The following is a 20204-nucleotide window of genomic DNA, read 5'->3' on the forward strand; positions in this document are numbered from 1 at the left end:
TCTCATTATTGGTGAGTCATCGTTGTGCTTTCTGAAAATTGTCAAGGACCCCTCCAGGGGGGGACTCTCACTGCACCGAGCACGAGTGGCGCTTCAGGTAGTAGCGCGTGGTGTTGGCCCGGGCCGGATTGGAACCACCGGTATAGCTCGGCAGTGACTTCCGGCGACGCCGAACCGCCGGACTGAGGTTGTACTCGATGTTGGCCTGACGGAGCAGCTGCTTGAACACCGTCAGAATACCTTCGTTGTTTTTAGCCGAACACTCGGCGTAACCGCAACCCCACTCCAGCAGGGCACGCGATCGGGCCACCTTGAACGGTATCTGGCGCTGTTCCTCCGGTACATCCGCCTTGTTACCGACGATCACGATAGGTACCCGGGAACCACGCACCGAGATTATCTGTAAGGTGAAAGAGAGAGGTGTGATGTTAGAAATCCAGATTTAGGCCATCAAGGATCGTCAAAGGAGAAGGACCGACCTGTTCGCGTAACCGTTCCACCTCGTTCCAGGTTTCCTCGTCGTCCACCGCGTACACCAGAATGAAAGCACCGCTCGTGTTGATCGAGAGGGCGCGCATGGCCGGAAACTGGTAAGAACCGGACGTGTCGAGAATATCGAGCGTCAGGCTCGACCCATCCGGTAGCTCGTACTCGCCCCGGTGCATCTCCTCGATCGTTTGCTTGTATCGCGATAGATACTTCTCGTACAGGAACTGCGAGATGATCGAGGATTTGCCGACACGGGCCGCACCCATCATGGTGACGCGATGGCGCTCCTTCTTCACGGTACCGGCCGGTGGCGACAACGGTCCGCCATCGCAGCTAAAAATGTCATCATTACAGGCGGCATCAGCCGTCGAGGCCGATGCTGACGATGACGACGATGGCGTCGAAGATGACGGTGGTCCACCGACTAGAGCCTTCGGTGTGCGGCTCGAACCAATCGAGGGTATCCGCAGCCGGTGACAGGCTCCCGGCATTGCTTCCAGCAGCGCAATAGTGACGGTGATGGCCGGTGCGCGTTTGCGCACCCCGGTACTGCTAGCAAGAAATGGACGCTCCGGAACGGGGGAGCTTCTAGGTAGGGTGCTGCAGTAACCTGATGGATCCGGTGATCTGTTTGAGAATGCAAAACGAATCACAAGAAATTGGGAACCGTTAGTCGAGGGACCTAAATATAGGTTCAGAATTCGGGAGTGCGACAATCGGCATCGTCGGTCATGGCGCGTTTTCTGTGCGACCTTCACCAAGGACGCATCCATTTGGAAGGTAATAATGGTCGCGAGGAGAGGAGACCCATGGCAACGTCGATGCGCTGTACCGTGTAGCTGATACCGTGGTGCCGTATCCTGGCAGCACACTTTTGTCGCAAGTGATAAAGGGAAGACCTCCTCTTGTTCTCCCTCTCTCTCGCTCTCTTTATGTGCTGCTGGGATGATCTGTTCGTTACCATGCGTTGCGTTGTTGCTGGCAGAATTGTGTCTTTGCAATCCATTCCGCTGGTTGCTCGGATCGGAACGATTTGGGATCCTGAGTGAATGCTTTGATGTAACAGCAGCAGCACAACAGCACATCTGCCGCTTTCGCAGCAGAATTAGCGGATATTACGCCATGCAACCCTCCTGGGTTCTAACATGTGTGCCCAGGTGTGCGTCAGCGATGCGGAGACTATTGTTTGGCCCCCAAAGAACGTGGTTTCACTTTAAGGTCTTGCCACCAGTGCTCTTGCTATTTCTCTTTGTCATTAAAGGTACTACGGTGACATAAATCGGAAGTATATTCTACTTTTTTTCAAGTATTTGCTCTTCACATTCTACTTAAAAGTTTTAAGAGAGCGTTGAATCAGATGAGAGTCGTTTATTTTCGTGTGCAATGTACATCACGGTATCACAATTGATTTGAGAACCACGATCTATTAGCTCGGAAAAAATCTTTTCATTTTAGTTTTTGAAATACCTGTTCGCCAGAAAAAGGAACGTCTTCTCCGTGCTACTGTTGCTTACGTTGTAACTTTTATTCTAGTTTCGATACAAAATGGCCTCAGACGCCATCGAAATCTCTCTCTCATTTTCACCAGTCGTGGTTTCGAGAGGATCAGACTTGCTCGATCCGCTAAAACGCGATTAGCAAGCTGACAATTTCGCACGAACGATACCGTACAATGGATTGAAGGCTGAAAAACTGGTTGGTGAATGTCGGGAAGCTGTTCAAGAGCCAAGGAATTAAAAGGAAAAATAAGCTTTTGATCAAGGAAACCGTCCAGAAAACTGAAACTGATGTTGAACCATGAAACGTCTAAAACCCATATAATTTCCATATCGTTTCGTATATCATTCTAGTTACAAAATTTGAAGCCAAAAGAGCGCTAAATGCACGCTAGGGCAATCGTTTCATTGTGCATCGTTTTGGCTTGCACAGCTTTAGAAGACGAAACCAACTGCTGTGCCGCTTTTGATTGAATTCCTGGTCAGATATTTTCTGACGTCCGGTTCAATCAGCAACAGATACATAGACAAAGAGAAGCTCAACTATTGCTCCGCCATTTCTAGCATGCTTGTCTGTCAAGCGAATGACAGATCAAACGTTCTGAAGTCAGTTTTGAGGTGCACTAGAGCTTGCTAACAAGTTGATAGACAGTACCGTTACCGAGACTTCGTAGAAGGTTAATACGGTCAATCCAACGAATCCGGTCGCCAACTATGGAATACTGGCCTATTTTCATGCTAACATTGAAATGTGTCCACCCAAAAACGAGACGAGCGATGGCGCACGGTACCAAAATGCAGCGATCACTGAAACACTTGAATTATACCGAATCTTCAATTTTCTCTTCATCAAAGCTTTCTCGATCGATGTTGCCTCGGAACGATATCGACCGCAAAGTTTCCAGTAATCCTCACTAACCCATCCGCTAATACGCTACGAAACTCATAAAAAATGATATGGCCTCAGGTGGTTCCCAAAAACCCAAAATGACAACCTGTAGCCAGCAAAAAACATCAAAAGCATTGTTTTGCTACGTTTTTCATAAATCGAGCTTCTTTATGCTACGCTGGTTCGCTTGGTAGCCACACCGGTAGGCTGTCCATCTGTTTGAAGTAACGTCCCCGAAATAGACGCAGGCAGGAACGCTCCTAACTGGTGCTGGTGCTTGGATGTCCATTACACCCAGGTCCTAGTCACCTGGTGCTTATCCACATCGCAGCATCGAAGGGCAAAGTTAATGAAATTTATCTGGTTACCGGTCTGCCATCTTAAGCGGGGATAGACACAGCTCCCTACACGGCCATCCGTCGGAGCTTCCATCGTCCCAAATGTCGACGGTCGACGACATTGCGACCGACAGCCGCCGCCAGGCAACGCGATGTACGCATCTGCGATCGTCTGCACTTTGTCCAGCGCTAAATTCGATTAATCGACCCCTAGTTGGGCATGTTTTATAGTCGAGGACGCCACGAGCCTTAACAGCTGGTAGGAGAGCGACTGTTTTTTTGGGGGCGAAAGGAAACGCAACAGAGAAATGCAGAAAGTTCGGAAGCTAAACACCGACAAAATAAAACATGACCACGGTAGGCAAGATAATTGAACCGTTGCGCTTTGCGTCGCAAAAAAGCGATTGCAAATGGCAGCGTAAAGCAATGATGAAGTGCATCCTCCAATCCAGCATCCAGCTTGCAGCGGCGAACGTTATGACCGCTCATATCTCGGAGGCTGCGGTTGTACACCATCTTTCGAAGGCAAGGACGTGACTTTTCATCGACGCCGCGCCAACGCAGACTTCGCGGAATCAATCAACAATTTCATTTCCGTGACCACGAGATGCACGCTGGCCGAGACTCTGGGCTGAGAGGATGAGTTTGTTTTCTTCGATTCGTGCTGCCGCGCCAGCATAAAACATACATTTCCCGCTGTGTCGGCACGTGTCGACACGCCGTACGGTTGGCACCAATTAACCGCGAGGCTATAAATTATTTTCCTGGTGCAGCCGGGTGATGGATCGACAATCGATCGATCGATCGTCCGGTGAACACGAGCTCACCGAGCGGTCCCTCGTTTATCCCTAGAATGCAGTAGTCTACATCACCTAATGCAGGTGGCCATAATTTAAGCCAGATAAATCGGCGTATTTCAATAGAACAAACCATATTCCACACAGTGATGCAGAATAGTGCAACCCATCAAGTGCTCGATCTGGATTGAAAATGGATTCTGGGCAATTAATAATTGTGCCTCTGCTGCACTGCTGCTGTCACTCGTATTGAGTGGCTTCTCGGATCGAATCGGATCGGAACGCACGTGGCTAGAATGTGAAAACCATTCCATTTTTCAACTACCCCGAATGAAGGTAAAATTGCAAAATTGCAATGATGAAAAGCGATGTAATTAACAATCTGCTCGGTTTCCAGCGACGCTTGCGACGTGCGCATATTGGATTGCTTTGTTCCTTCCCTCCCTTCGTGGGGGGCGTTTTGTGGCCTCATAAATTCCTTTATTGTTGGACAGAATTCCTATAATCACCTTCAGCTGCAGGCCTGCAAGACTCTGAGCAGCGTGTGTGTGGAAGGGGAAAGCTTCCGTGACACTGGCATGCATGCAAATTTGCGGGGCCTTTGTCGCAAATATTGGAATGGCCTGTCTGTTTGATAAATGGCAAAGTGATTAATGTGTGTGTGTGTGTCCCGGAGTCCAGCTATGTAGTGCTCTACTTTCGCATAATAATTGCGAGACGATGGGCCGTTACCCAGCCCAGTTGCAGGCCATGTTGCTGGTTTGCTTTGATTGTTATACCCCGAAAACGGACAACGAACATGTCGTGCTTGACATGGCGGCGCCAGCCTACTGTGCTGCACAGAGGCTGAACATGGGTTTCCAATCAAAAAGGCCACACCACCGCCAGGTCATGCACCGCACCGCACCGCACCGCAGGGTCCAACATCATCTAGGCCAGCGCCACTGGCACTGGATACTCATTAAACGATTTCACTCTGCGGCATGACTTGGAGAGAATGTTCTCTTCCTCCCTTCTCGTGCGTGCCGGCATCACCGCTCGACAAGCTCACTGCTCAACGATCTAAACGCCCCAGGTTGGTCGTGTAATAAAACCTAATCCATGCTTACCCGACCTACAAAAGGCGAATGGGTGGTGGGGAATACGTGGAACAAGTGGGCAGCTTTCGGGGTTCGATAACGTCCCGGTGCGGTAGACGATGGAGGGATGATATCCGTTACCGGATCGACGACGACGACGACGCTTGATGTTCAAACATGGCCCCGCGCGTGTATTACCGAAGAAGGATCGAGAAAAATGGAAGCCACCCCCCGGGGGGTAGATGTAATGGAAGTGCCTGTGTGTGTGTGTGTGTGTGAGAATGTGTTGTAGTATCGGATGTCGTCCGGGCGTCATCGATGCTCTTATCACCTTTTATCGATAAGCTCTCCGAATGCACAACATAACCGACGGAAGGCAACAGATGGTGACAGACAGTCAGACATGGCGCACGCACACGCACACACGCACACTCCGTTCGAAACACGTTCCACGAAGACATAGGAAGGCTCAATGCGGCAAGCCATAGGAAGGAAGCCCTCACTGACACTGACCGCGGCACGGCCTCGAGCTTCGTTTGCTCACTTCTCAGTCAAATAGTAGCGATCAACATGATTAATTTTCCGCCTCCCCTCGGTGCAGCCCGGTGCGGCTGCTTTTATGACCGGGAAATGGGACCGAGCCGTCCGAGCTAAGATTGATACTCGTCCTCATCGACACCCTCTCCCCGTCCCAGTGTAATGGCGTGCCATATTGATTAGCGTGCCCGATGGAGGCGCATGGCATCGAGTGAAGTCGTTAAATTTAGCAGCGCGTTTGGTGGTGGCTTATCATTTTTCTATTACTATCTGCATTTTTCTCTCGAAACGACAATGGACGATGGGCACTGCAATTGTTGAATGAACGGATTGGAAACCAAACACTAGAATTGTAAATGAATCATAAAGGAAATATAATATGTTAATTGTTTAAAATTCAACCTACTTTAGTTGAAGAAGGCAAAACTTTCTTTATAATACAAAAAGATTCAAATGATATGATACAAGATTCAAATGAATAAAAACACAAAATAGAATGCATAATTTTTCTCTTACGCGGTGCTATAATCATTTGCCAGTTCTGATTCCGTCGTCGTTTTACATACCTCTTGAAACACCAAATAGAAATGGAGTGCAAACATTTCATTCAAAACCCCATTGCGACCTGAAGTACGGCCGTGGTGCTTCAATTTGCCAAGGATAGACGATCCTAAGCTAGCACCCCCAAAACTGGATTATTTGTTTAGTAAAAGGTAAATGTATTTTTCATTTAATGTTTACACTTTTTTATGAAATCATGAAACTCCTAAAATGTGGCGTCACTGGGCATTTGCAACCGTTTAGAGCCGTATAAAAACCACATTTAGATTTGTTTATAGTAACTATACTATTTTGAAGATTGTTTGTTACGACTGAATAATTTTAATAAAACAAATTTCGTCAATGTCCTCACTTTCAGATATTGAGCAAATAACTTATAGTTTAGCACTCTCCAAAACGAAAGATATTTCTGTTTCCGATGATAAGCGTAATCAAAAACCATTGCACAATCGCACATTTATTTACATACGACTCGTTCTTCAACTTTTCAGTTTTAAAACTTATTTGAGGTTTTTTCGTCCCTTGCGATGTCTATTCCTTTGCCGCCTGATGTGATCGATCATGGGTTTTTTTGTTCTCCTTTTTGCTTTCACATAACGCGGCCCCCACACGGGCCACTGCCACTCACCTCAACTCTTCTCTCCACTCCATTCAGCCAGGGGACAAGCCAGGGAAAGGGCCAATGGTGGAATGGTTTCGCCATTTCTCGATCGGCATCCGAGCCGAACAATTTCCAGCCGTACCAAGCTTCTTCGGTCCGGCTTTTCATCTTCCCTTTTTTTTGTTTGCTCATTTTGCATTCCCGATAAAAAAGATTCCATTTGTTAGCAAAAAAAAAAAAGAACCTCAAGTAAAATGGAAAATTGGAAGCGCTCTAAGAGGTCTATCAAACTGGTCTACTGCCAGGGAGAGGGTGCCAATTACAGGTGTCCGTCGATGACGGTTCGCTTCAATCGCTCACCCTCCGGGGGCTACGCAACGACCGAGCATTCGCGTTCATCGATATGAAAATGAAATTCCCGTCGCTCCGTCGCTTCCTCTTCGATCACTCTGCTCCTTCTCTCCTGTTCCGAGGGGTGGTGGAAATTAAACCTGGAAGCCAATGATGAAGCAATAATGAAGTTCAATTCGCACCATTTTTGGTCCCTTTTTTTTCGGCCAATCGTCCATGCCTTGCATTGCTTTCTGTTTTCACCTCGCCAGTCCCGAGCCGCGAGTGAGTGAAAGGTGTGGCCACTATGCGTCGGAATATGTGAACCAAATCTACATCTCCGTTGATGATGGTTGCTATCGCACCTTGCAAATCGAGATTTCGAAACAACCATATCTCGTCTGGTCACACCTCGGGAGGGTTTGTCGATTAACGGAACAGTCCCTTAACGACCACCCCGTCTGACCGAGGCTGAACGGAGTATTTACTGGCATAAGGTACGGACCACTAATGGACCGTATCGAGGACCTTTGCGGTACCTCTTCCTTTTGAGTGAAGATCATATGCAACCGTTCGGTTGTGTGTGTAGTTGTGAGCGACAGAAATTGGGACAGTTCCCCACGGAGGACGCCGGCACGAGGAACCATTGGAGAAAGGTTCCTGGAAGGCCGACGAACGGACGGACCGCAAGTGCCGCTCGAGTTACTCGCACAGCGCCCGTTTACTCGATTTAATGCCAACCACTCACTGGTTGGCCCCTCACGTGTACGCCAGAGACATCCACCAGACGACGGGACGGACGACGGGAAGCACCGTCGGCGCCATGGTGACGCTGACCCCGGTTCGAAAACCTTCTTTTCCCGGGAATCCTGGGAACGCATCCGGGCATCCCGGAGACACACGGAGACACACGGAGTTTCATGCTGGTCAACATGCTGGTCAACAGCGAAGCGTTGAGGCTGAAAGATTGTAGAGTAGAGCCCAAGGAGACAGAGAGAGAGAGTCAGAGAGAGAGAGAGAGAGAGAGAGATAAAGATACAGAGAGAGAGAGATAAAGATACAGAGAGAGAGAGAGAAAGAGAGAGCGCTAGAGTGCAATTTGGCGTCCGGTTTACGTTCCAACCATCCGGACTGTTGGATTCGGAGTGTGTAAACGTTGGTGCAGCGTGTTTTCCGAAATCACTCGTCGGAATCATCCACCAATCGGATCGCCCCCGGAAAGGGTGGTGGAGGTAAGCTTGGCCGGTGTTCGGAGCAAACGAAACCGCTCTTGGCTTGGCGTTTCAAGCGAGCAGCTAAGCTCCGACGGCTTTCGGTGTGGCTGTTGATCCTGCTTAGCAAACGCTTCGCAATCTCGCCACCTCAAAAGACCGGCCGGAATTCCAGCAAAGCAAAGCTCTGCCCCATAAGTCCTGCGCTAAACCCCGGGCCTCAACCCCAGGTGGCCGTCCCCGTCCCCGTTCCCCGGACGGTCGTCTTCCGAGTTTTCCGAGAAAAATGGAGGCTGCCACATGACACACCCTCCTGGAGGAGCTACACTAAGCTTCCGAGAAAAGATCTACAATTTTCCCACAAAATTTCCACAAACACATTTTCACGCGCACCTCTCCTTTTTCTGTCGGTAATTATCGCGAAAGCATCCGCCGAGCATTCTCAGAAGTGTAATAGCTTGGTGCGCCAGGATCGTGCACCTTGATGGTCGTTGCAACGGATCTGCTGGCCACAGTTTTTGGTGTACAATTTTCATTTCCATTGTGATCCAATCAAAGGAGCAAGAACTCGCTACTCGCTATTCGGAATTTGCTGATTACGGAAAATTTTCGTTGCGGTAACGAAAAACAAAATGAGCTCCAAATCATATTTTGACAGAAGAAAGCAAAACTGATGAAGAAGACGAAGTACGTTGTTGTTTTGTTTTTAGTGGAAAACCATCGTAAGTAAGTTGGTTTTGTGGAAATAATGGATGCTTTCGTTTCGCTATGACAAGTATCTCGATACACTCCATTTTTTTTTTGTATTGTTTCACACAACATTCACAACGTTTCGTTGTGGTATGAAAATTTCGATATTGCAACGAAAATGTTCGTTGCATGTGGTAAAACACTCTAAAAGAAGAAAAACAATCAATTTTGTTTCGTTCTTCCCGTTGTAACAGGGTTTTCTTTCGGAACCAAAAATAAAGCGGCTTAGCTCGATACGATCACCGATGCATGCAACCAATCGATTGGTATTCCCGGACCCCCCTGGGAATCACTCACTGGAACAGAATGGCCTGTCTTGTTGTGATACGACGTGCACTCGCTCCTTCCGGAATGGGGTATTATGATTGGCTCAGTCCGGCAATCGGGACGGGACTCGAGGGCACATTAGTGGGGAACCTCGAGATCATAAACCAAACCGGACGCTATTGTCCTTCACCGAAGCAAAACAGAACATTCGATGGCCCGACGGAAAAAAGGGAGGGGACCAGTGGCACTAAATTAGAAATAAGAAACCCCACGACGACGACAACGACAACGACAACGACATGGACGACGATGATGTTCCGCCTGCTGAAGATGATATACCTCAATACGTTCCGGTTCGGTCGCCTGCAACTGGTTGTTGGTCTCGTGGTCCCTGGCTTCTCTGGCTAAAAGGGGTTGACCACTCCACTCCACTGCCGGGCAGATGATTATGGTAATAATAATTTCACGATGCAATCATAAAGGACCGAAAGACCGAGATCGAGACACGCCGGGAAACGGCGGAACCTGGCACCAATCACCAGACGATGATGGTCCCCGTGATCCCCGAGATGCTGCTGGAATATGGTTGGTTTGCTGTTGCACGTGATCGTTGTTGGACCACGACTAGTCTGCGGCTCCGTTCACGGCACCACCCCACACCGGGTTTTATGTTCTGTTTACTGGCCACCGTACAAACACACACACACACACACACGCTAACACAGCAGTAAGAGCACAGCACTAAAAGCACAGCGCTGGTGACACTAATTAAGCTTCGACAGCTTCGTTCGTTTGATCGACAAGCAGCCGCCCTGCTTTTTGGTGGTCGCAGTAATTAATTCCTTAGCCTCGCGAGCAGAGACACCGTTTCAAAGGCCAAGCACGGCGAAACCACGAAACCGATAAGCGTTTGCCTGGTTTTTATCACTTCACTTTCGCTACTATCACTACAACACACGGAAAGGAGGAATCAGGTGTTCGGTCGGTTACTGGTTCTGTTGTAAGGTAAGTTGTAAGTTCAGCGTTCTACACTCCGTTCTCGGGAGTGGCAAGCGATTGGACCGGTTTAGCACGTTGCCAGACGAACGACCGGAAACGGAATAATACCGGCAGGATCTGTGTTCGGTGCTTTATATATGCCGTGGCCCAGCAGGACGCGCTCACACTCGCGCGAGAGAGAGAAAGAAAGAGAGAACGGTTCACTTCGGTGGCACGAACCTCCGGTTTGCTCTCGGATCGGGCACGAACCATGATTTTCCTTGTTTTCCCCCCAATCGAAAAGACGCTTTTCCCTCGTCGTCGTGCGGTTTCTGTTGATCGGATCGGAAACGGTGACAATTAGGAGTGTACGAGCGCTCCGCTCGGTTCGAGGCGCTTAGCGCCCTTATGAGGCTCTAGGGTATCGATATGTTTCGGTCGGTATTCCGCGTCGGTATGACACAACACAACTTTGTCGCTTTAATAAACGTCCAGCCAGCCGGCATCCATCATTAACAACCACAACCACCGGGAGGAGAGCAACGCTATGGTGCGGGGCGCATGGAAAACATGGAAATGGATCAACCGACAATGACGCCGTCGACAATGAGGGCAATGATGAACCGCTTTTTGCGCTCAACTGCGACAAACTGCCAGCCAGCAAAACTCCACGGCACGAACGCGAAAGGATAATGGCGATAAGATTGAAAGGTTGCTCGGGTGGTCTGCGCGCCTCGGGGTGACGAGGTGTGAGCTGTATTCATCGTAAAATTGATACCCGAGAGCGTACGGCAGACACACGACAGCCAACCAGAGCATCATTCGTTTGTAGTGGATGATGGTGATGATGGGTGATGATGATGATGATGGCGATGATAGTGATACAGCATCCGAGCATTCGGAACGACGATAAATAGAGACCTCCGCGAGTCTAGGCAGTGATTCTTCACTCAATCAAAATAAGGAAATGATAATAACGTTGTTTCTTTTACTTTCTACGAAAGCCCGTAAAGATGACGTTCGCTTCAGCTTATAAACTATTTTCCCTTGGCATTGTCCGTCGCTTGTCTAAAGTTTGTTTCGTAAAGAATGTTTCTTGGTAGTTGTCGAATGGTTTGAAGGAATTGCATTTACTACAGAATGTTGTTCGATGGACGGTTATGCATGTTTCACTCAGAAAATTGTGCAACGAACGAACAGACGTTCACATCTGCAATTCCAATGCTGCACTGCAGCATTAGCATGGAAACTTACTTATCTGCGTAGAAACTATCGCCCAGATGGAAAACTATCGGAACCATCAGTGGTGAAATGACCGATGAAAAACCGACCAGAATGTTGTACGCATAGTTTGAAGTCGAGTAGCTGGCGTTCATGTGAAGTTAGTAATTATTGCGATGGTCGAAATGACAGAGTTTGTTGGCCAAAAAACCGACATGCAATCTATGTTTACGGATCGATGAATTGAAAATTAGTTGTGGTTTGAGACAGTTTCCTAGCAAAAATGACTTTCAAGTCACAAAGCCTTGAATATGCATGCAAATTTTCGCTTAAATCAGGTAAAATCATTAAACGCTTAAAATGTAGTCACTTTAAAGTGTAGCCCCTCGGCAGTAGTTTCACGGCAACGAAATAAATTTCTTGGAAAATATGGAACTATACAAGATAGAGCAGCGAATTGAGAAATCTTAGGTAGTTGCACAACAAACATTAATTGATAAAAGGAAAATTAACAGTGTAGCGAAGAACAAAGAAACAGGATTCCAATAATTTCTCTAAAATTGTTGAAGGATAAAAAATCTCTACTTCGACATCGCACAATGAAATCTTCAATCGAAGCTTTTCCTAGAGATCGAAGTTTTCATGCATCCATGCAGCAAGTACAGCTTGTTCGAGGAAACAACAAACGTCGAGAATAGCAGAGGCTGCATAGCGTTTTTCTTTCTGTGATTTAATTTTTTTCAAGATTTTTTCTAACTAACATCTCACTTGATTGTTGCATTTTCCCTACAAAAAAAAAAACATCTTCTCGATGGTTTTCTTGCTGCAAACGAATTCCCAGAACGGTAGATCTGTTACTAATCCCTAAGGACAACTGCTGGTGGATGAAAACAATTTTCTTTCCTTGAACCAATCACACGGAATCCACCTTAATATTGATGAACAGAACGAGCATCTCGAACGTACCATTGTTGTGTTTGTGATTTGTCAATCCAACATGGTCGCGTAAATCCGTTAAAAGGTCCCGGTACACTCTCTCCTATCCTCTCAATTTTCATTTTCGTATTCGTTCCGTGCGGTCATTATTTACGCACGCCACTTCGGGGAGTGCGGGATTTTGGGCCCAGCACCGGGGCCGGGTGTCCATAACGTGTACCCGTACCGGCATATCAACGACCTGACAAACCGGTGACAGCAGCATTTCGGGTTTTTGGTCGTTGTGAGTCGAGCGAGGCAGAGGTATAGCGGAGTAGAGGGCTGCTGCTGGGGAAAAATGACCCGGGAAAAGTGTCAAACATTTGCCCGGCCACCATCGGTACCACACGTGCCAACATACCACCCCGGTGGCCCCCTGCCCACTCATGCCGATTGCCTTTTGATGTGGTCATGAAAATGAGCATTCGAGATGGTGGATAGATGGATGGTGTTGGGACCGACCACTCTGCACTCGTATTTCGCGCAACAAGTGGATGGCCCGAGTGCTAACAATTGCTAGTTCGGAATGCAGACCGAGACAGCGACACAGGGAACGAGAGAGAGATCGAGAGAGAGAGAGAGAGAGAGAGAGAGAGAGAGAGAGAGAGAGAGAGAGAGAGAAGTATTTGGAGAATAGTATTCCTGCCACCATTACGCTCCGGCCATCGGGCAAAACAAACTCGACGCCACCGCCATGCCCGCAGCCAACTGTTGTTTATTTGTTTATGAGTTCACCGAGTTCGGGGTTTGAGCGCTCCGTCTAGCAATCTCTCCCCGGGTCAGATAATTGGACTTTTCCATTTTATAATCGCTTCACTGACACTTTAAGGGAAGCGACCGACTGGAAACACCGGGGAGGCAGAAGTTTCTCGATTTTTACGCTCGTTTACCGCGAGTTTACTACGAATCTCGTGACCTTCGATCCGCAGGATGCCGTAGTGTAACGAACGAACGAAACGGCAAAGCGTTCTCAACCGTGCCGATTCCTCTTATCACAGCCGTAGTAGTGAGCCGAGCCAGTGCGAAAGGTCAGCCACCACACGCGCGTCGTCGCAGGCTGACCGGATGGCGTTGGAGAACCAATCGGAAAAATGCTTTTCCTGTGGCATTCCAAGAAAAGCACGCGACGACGACTTTGAAACGGAGAGCACAGACGCACGCGGACGCAGGGGATGAAACCAAAGCAGTGCCCGGAACAGCTCTAAATGGATCAATTTTGTTGTGATGAGACGCACCGCGGCGCTGGTGGCTTGATCGATTTTTCTGGATAAATTCGTTCGCCGTCAACCAGCAACGACCAGCCGACGCCCAGAATGATGACGGTATCTGCCTGATGATTGCCACTTACCGTTGAATGTCAAGTGAAATCCGCAGCCCGAAAGCTCACAGTTCGCTGCGCCTGTTTATCGTATCGACAACACGCAGAACCGTTTTATTCGGAGTAGACCAACGGAGAATGCTAATCCCGGATCCCGGTATCTTCCCCCCAAAAAATGGATGGCTACCCCAAGTGGACGATTGATTTGATAGCTGGCTAATTAAGAGCGGGCGGACGGGCGCGCGCGCGCACCCAGACACACACACACACAAACACTTCAATCGCACTGCCTCGAGCAACAGGATTCAGGACGAGAGCTCTCCACGGCAGGCAGGCAGGCGTTTTGCACGGCGGCCATTAACTTCAACTTCAAGCCAAGGCACACGCGGTTCCAGAATCAAATCAAACAACAACACTAAGAAACTCGCCAGAGCGCGCAATACCAAAACGGGACTCGAATGTTTGCACGGTCAGCCCAGCCCCAAAGTAAGAATGAGGGGAGAATTGGAATAATCCGATAATTCCTGGGCGCACAGTTCGGCCGGAATAGCATACTGCCAAGAAGAGCTCGAAGCGCGAGATTGAGAATCTCCCTCCGCGATCCTGATCCTGGACATCCGCCGCTTGAAGCACGCTTGAAAGGGCTCCAACAAATTCAGGGCTTCTGCTTGAACCGGGAACGTAAATACGGTTTAGCGTCCGACCAGTCCGGGGTCACCAGAAAGCAAAGGATCTGTCGAAATGAAATTTACAGACGGATACGAGAAGAGAAGAACGCAATTAGGGCGGAGGTTTTTGGAGCGCGCGCGTACTTTTGCTTTTGAGGTTTTATTCTCCCTTTTTGCATACCATTTTTGGGGTCTGACGAAAGTATGTTAAGAAAGTGCAGTTTTCAATGGCCGCAGGTTACCATAAAAAGGGTTCCAGAACCTGGCTCGCTGCATTTGCCATCGGTCAGTGCACTGCGGCAGATCATTCCGGCCGGTCCGTGATTGAGTGATCTTCTTTGTTCCACATCTGTGTTCGGTTCGGTTGTTAAAGTGTTATCCAAAATGCAACCATCACCACGAACAGTGCTAGTGATGGTGGTGGCGGTGCTGCACGTAGCTACCGCTAATCTTATCACCAGCTACGACTACAATACGGCCGTCAGCTTCCAGATCTTCGACTGGTAGGTACCGGGATTAGCTTCCGAAATCCTTATTCCCGGGCACGCACTACGGAACTGGCACTCGTTGCAAACAGGAACACAAACACGATGAAGGCGCAGACGAACGCGGAGACGAACTTCGCGGCGTTCGGCTGCATGCCGGCGGATCCGTTCGTGGTGATCGTGCACGGTTGGAGGGAAGGTTGCGCCACGACCCAGTGGGTCCGGGAAACGATCAACAACTTCGTCATCTACCGGAAGGGGTGCATCCTGTGCGCGGACTACAGCATCATCGCCAACAACGCCGACTACTTCATCGCCGTCAAGCAGGTCGACGGGATTGCCCGGACGATCGAGAAGAAGGTGCGGCAGCTGTTTACCTACGGCATGGCACCGGCCAACGGTATGCTGTACGCGTTCAGCCTCGGTGCCCCGATTGCCTTCCAGACGGCCCGAAACTTGGCACCCCAGAAGCTGGCTCGCATCGACGGTAACTGTCCCCGGCCTCCAACGGTGTCCCAACCACTCTAACTTTTCCCCACCTTCACACCACCCTTTTTGCGGTAGCGTGTGATCCGGCCGGTGTTGGGTTCGACCTGAACGCGACCTACACCGCTCTCGACATCCTCAATACGGCCACGAACGTGCAATGCATCCACACGAGCTCCGACTACGGCACGACACGGCGCGTCTGCCAGAAGGACTGGCTGGTGGGGTACTGTGGATGGTTCCAGTACGCGGCCGGCACGAAAACGTCCCACGGTCTCTGTCCGGACTTTTATAATGCCGCTTTTTGGGTCGACTTTCCGGCTATCCCCAACCCGCTAACCTGCCCGACGACGCGTGCCGTCAGTTCGTGGCCAACCGGCTTCAAGATGGGCTACTTCATGCCCCTGACCAGGTGTGTACGAAGTTTGAGCGTGTGTGTGTGCGTGTGTCTGTGTGTGTGAGAGACCTAACCCTTTCCGTATGCTTCATTCCCAAAAAAGCCCCAACTTGATTGGAGATTTCTTCGCCAAATCCTCACCCAGCTATCCCTTCAATTAAGGAAACGCGTTACGGAACCGGAAACCGATTCTGCGCCATCATGTCAACGCAAATATAATTATTCCTAGAGCGTGTTTGTTCCGGTAAATAAAGACAGCAAGCGCCGAGCATCAGTAGCAGTCTCCATCTACATCCGCTCTAAACACTCGGAGGTGGCGGTTTTTTTAATCTCCCAAGGGGAGCAATCCTATCATCCACATGCAATGACCCCACGGTGCGTCCTGCGAACCGTGACAGAAAGAAAAAGTTTAAATTACTTTCCCGGCGCCTGCTTTGATCAGCCCGATTCGCCGTGGGTCTCTCCCTTTGCTGTGGTTGGTCACGATGAAAACGTGCCCGAAGACGTGCATGTCTCGCATACGCTTCCCTTAGGTGCGCCCCCGGCGCGAAATCATTATCATCGTAACACACACATACACACGCGCGCGAACAGGTATCCTGACGGTATCCTGCGACTCTGCACAACCATCATGACATCCCCAGTTCCGCTCGCTCGGTTCTGCACAAGCGTACGTCATTGATAATCGAAACCAAAGCATGTTCCATCTTCGTGGCGGTGCCTACGCCTTGCGCTCCCCCTGCTTGGGACACGAGATACACGTGAAAACGGATTTCGGTGGCGTCACCATTTGCGACAGTTGCGGTGACTTACGGTGAAAGGGTAATTAACAAGCGCAGCAACCGTATTAATGTGTGTGGCCGGTCGAAGAGGAATTATTTTAAGATCCGTCGCGTTGCTGCTTCCGCCAACCAATCGGGAAATCGTCTGACATCAGAAGCGGGATCTCGGGCGTCACTCGACCACGGAACGCTTGTCTGGTGACATCCTCAATCGCCGTTTTTCCTACAGGAAGGACACGTTTTCTGGACCGTGCAAAGGATTCGCGCGAACAAAACACGCGACCGGCAGCGGCGCAATGGGCCCTGATGTCCGCCGTAAGAGTCGCGCGGTACGCGTTTGCCTTTGGAGTGAAAAGCACGAGGCGGTGGCGATGGCGGGACTGTCGCGCTTCCTGTCGCGGATTGCTGCTGACAGATGGTACCCGCTGGTGTACTTAAGGCGATGCAACGTGAACAATGGCACTCCCGTGCCGGGCAGGAAAACTGGTCGCCCGTGAACCCGTGTGGAATCCCGTGATTGGGATCGTGATTCATTGCGGCAATATGCTTTTATCCCTTTGGTTTGGCTGGTTTGGCATGTTCTGTTCAAGACACTTTTTTTTTCTCCTGGACACTACGCACGGCAGGATATAATGCTGACGCCTTTCGCAAAAGGAGAAGTTGATGCAAATAAGAGTGTCCGAAATGTCTCGAAATATGAATATCAAATGCTTCGCGTCTCGTATCGGCATAGAGCGTTCTGTACCGTTTTGCAGCAAGGCAAGTGAACGTCGTACCATGGCTGGAGCTATAAATAAATGATCCAAACCCTGGGCAGGTCATCGAACAACGCTAGAACAACGCGCGCCCCCCCGAAATGAAGTCCGGCGGCACGGCAAAAGCGGCTGAGCGGCGGAAAGGGCGGAAATCGGAGGAACCGGATATTGGATTCTTGATAACATTTTCTATCCATTCATAAAATAAACGACCACTATGGAATGGCTGGCTGGATGGCTTCGGGATCGAATCAGTGGACGCTAAAATCAATCACCAGGACGCATCTGTATGAGTACGTTGGTGACGTAACGTTTCATCGCAACAGAAGATCCCACAATTGAATGCTATCAAATCGGAACATCTTGAACGAATAATTCCGGCTGGCCTATCAAACCGTTAATTTCGTTCGCTACAGACCTTGAATACCGCATTTCTGTTCCAAGGTTAACGCGTAACCAACTGCCAAGCTTTCATCGATGATCGTGAAGGCCAGCTTTTGAAGGCCGACCGATCGAGCGACACAAATCCGGAACCGAGACAACCGACCTCGATAACTCACACACACTCTCTCTCTCTCTTTTAGCACCCCTCCACTCTGTCTCAGCATGTCTGAAGGCTACTTCCTCATCACGTCATACGCACCTTCGCAGGTCACTGTCAACTGGCTGAATACAGGCAAATGAGACAGCTCCGTGGTTGACACTGGCCTACGAGGTTTATTTGTTTTTTTGGCGTTCGTTTGTAGTAGGCTACCCCTTGATTTCAGGTGTGTGCATCCAGCTGGCTTTTATGTTGGCAATTAGTGTAAGTCATGCTCCAAAAAACACCTTCAGCCCTTTGATGTTTTGTGGCACGGTAACGAACGTGCAATTGGGTTGTGCGCGAGCCACAGCATTGCTCTCCCCCCGCACGCTGTTTACTACGATCTTTACAACTACACACACACGAACGATCGTCGAAGACTATTGCAGCAGGCGACGAACCTTTCCAGGTCGCCAAGTGGACTAAGCGAAGGAGCGACTGCATAACAGCAAGCGGCGCTGTTAAGTAATCGCCAATGAGCCAATTCGGCCGACCCAAACCGGTGCCTAAGAGTGTTCGTGTGTGTGTGTTTGTGTGTGAAACAGGTCGTGTTAAAGCCGGGTAGCTGGGCACGCGTGTACCAACCAGCGTGCACAAGCTCTGCGCAAATGTGTGTCGCCAAGGGATCGTACGGTTTGGTGCGATCGCACCCCTGACTGACCGGTCCGATCGAGCACGATCACGAGCTAGCGGCCTACAAATGGCCGGTGGCATGCCGCCTTTTTGGGCAGGTGGAAAGGGGTGTTGGATTTATGGAACTGGCTACGCTTCTGGCGGTTTTTTTTTATCATCGTACGTTTAGTGAGGTTCCCTCTATTCGCGCCAAACTACTGAAGACTGGTGGAGCTTTGACACGCTGAGAGAGAGTGGGAGAATAGCGGTCGGTTCAGTACACTTGCTGGCTGGCAGGAGATTCTTTACGCTTTCAGTTTCAACCGGGCCCTCCGCTAGCAACGTTCGACTACGCAGCAGCACCTTCCAAGCAGGTCCAAGATTAGTGATCGCCATCGCGGAGTGCATTCGGATTAACAAACCAAACAAATGCATATTGCGAATCAATGCTAACAGCGTATGAGTGTGTGTGTGTGCACGTAGCTAACAGGAAGGTAACAGTGTAATTTGAAAGTGAAACGAACAGTAGCAGGAGCGGCTCCAACCAACCACCACAATGATCGTACGGTGCATTAGTGCGGTGAAGCTGCTCGCAGTGGTCTGCATGTGCGTGAAGGTCGTCCAGTGTGCACCGTCGTCGCATGCCACCGATGGTGGAGAAGAATTTCGCGACAAAGCACACGATGAGCAGCTGAAACATGTTACCAAAGTGGGCGATACTTACGTAAGTACGGCGCACCTGTAAGGCGTACTCGCGGATTGTTCTGACATGCTGCTACGGCTACTGACGGATGCTTACAGGTGGCCGCCCTAGAGGTTTACGATAATCCACCGGATCAGGGTAATGCGCGCAAGGAGGTGGACAACTTTCCCTCGAACATCTACAGCAAGTACGATGGACTGCAGCTGAAGGTGAAAAGCTTTTTCCATGTAAGTTGATCTCTCGCCAGACCGGCTGCCTTTCGGAGGAAGAGAAACATTTAACAAAACATTCTCTCTACCTCTCTTTCACACACTCTCTTTCTCTCTCTGCAGGCTGAACCACTCATCGATAACATCCGGGAGTCGGACAAGTACGGCAACACCGGCGATCAGTTCTACTTTATCACAAAACCGTTGGTCGAGACCACCGCCAAAGTGAACATGTTCATCAACTCCGTGATAGCGGTAAGTAGCGTGGGAGGGGATAAAGGACGAAATCCCTCCCCCCTCCCCCTTTCCCGAAAAACGAAACATGTTCGTCCGCCCCGAAAAACGGGGCCTCTGGCGTCCTTTTTTTGGGGTGACCTTTTTTCTTTCGTGTCATTTCGGGGCTCACTCTGCACTGTTCTGTTTCTGATTCCTCTTTGATCCGCTAGGCCCCGAAGAAACTGTTGGACGGATTCAAGAAGCAGGCTACGGACAAGCTGAACGATGTTGGCGGTTCGCTGGTTGGCTTGAGGCGGTAGAAGGAACACGAAGACCGGGGACACTGACTGAACAAGACACAATGTACGGAGCACGGAGTACACGGATACGCAGAAAAAAACTTGCCACCCTGACCAGACCCGGAGCCAGCCGGCCGGCCGGCTTCCAGCGAAAAGGACAACATCAATTTGG

At 49.7% G+C, this 20204-nt stretch overlaps 3 protein-coding genes across 3 annotated transcripts in view; 2 read left to right on the forward strand and 1 right to left on the reverse strand.

The window, feature by feature from the left end:
• Positions 1-67: 67 nt before the first annotated feature.
• Positions 68-10048, reverse strand: LOC125955068 (ras-related protein Rap-2b-like). The gene is made up of 3 exons (XM_049685920.1): positions 9685-10048; positions 480-1116; positions 68-400 (listed from the first exon to the last, which is right to left on the reverse strand). Exons 2-3 carry the CDS (start codon positions 978-980, stop codon positions 68-70), a joined length of 834 nt encoding a protein of 277 aa, XP_049541877.1. The 5' UTR covers positions 981-1116; positions 9685-10048.
• Positions 10049-14889: 4841 nt separating this feature from the next.
• On the forward strand, positions 14890-16034 carry LOC125955602 (uncharacterized). Its single transcript, XM_049686741.1, has 4 exons — positions 14890-15008; positions 15083-15477; positions 15555-15888; positions 15977-16034. The coding sequence occupies exons 1-4, from the start codon at positions 14890-14892 to the stop codon at positions 16032-16034; spliced, it is 906 nt and encodes a 301-aa protein (XP_049542698.1).
• Positions 16035-18931: 2897 nt separating this feature from the next.
• Positions 18932-20204, forward strand: part of LOC125955099 (uncharacterized) — a 1630-nt gene continuing 357 nt past the window's right edge. The window contains exons 1-4 of the mRNA XM_049685955.1: positions 18932-19329; positions 19407-19535; positions 19641-19772; positions 19964-20204. The exon at positions 19964-20204 is cut by the window's right edge and continues 357 nt beyond it. Of these exons, the coding sequence (XP_049541912.1) occupies positions 19162-19329; positions 19407-19535; positions 19641-19772; positions 19964-20053 (519 nt within the window). The 5' untranslated portion in view covers positions 18932-19161 and the 3' untranslated portion in view covers positions 20054-20204. The remainder of the gene's footprint in view (positions 19330-19406; positions 19536-19640; positions 19773-19963) is intronic.

Source organism: Anopheles darlingi, chromosome 3 (genome assembly GCF_943734745.1).
Source record: "Anopheles darlingi chromosome 3, idAnoDarlMG_H_01, whole genome shotgun sequence".
NCBI classification, from domain to species: domain Eukaryota; kingdom Metazoa; phylum Arthropoda; class Insecta; order Diptera; family Culicidae; genus Anopheles; species Anopheles darlingi.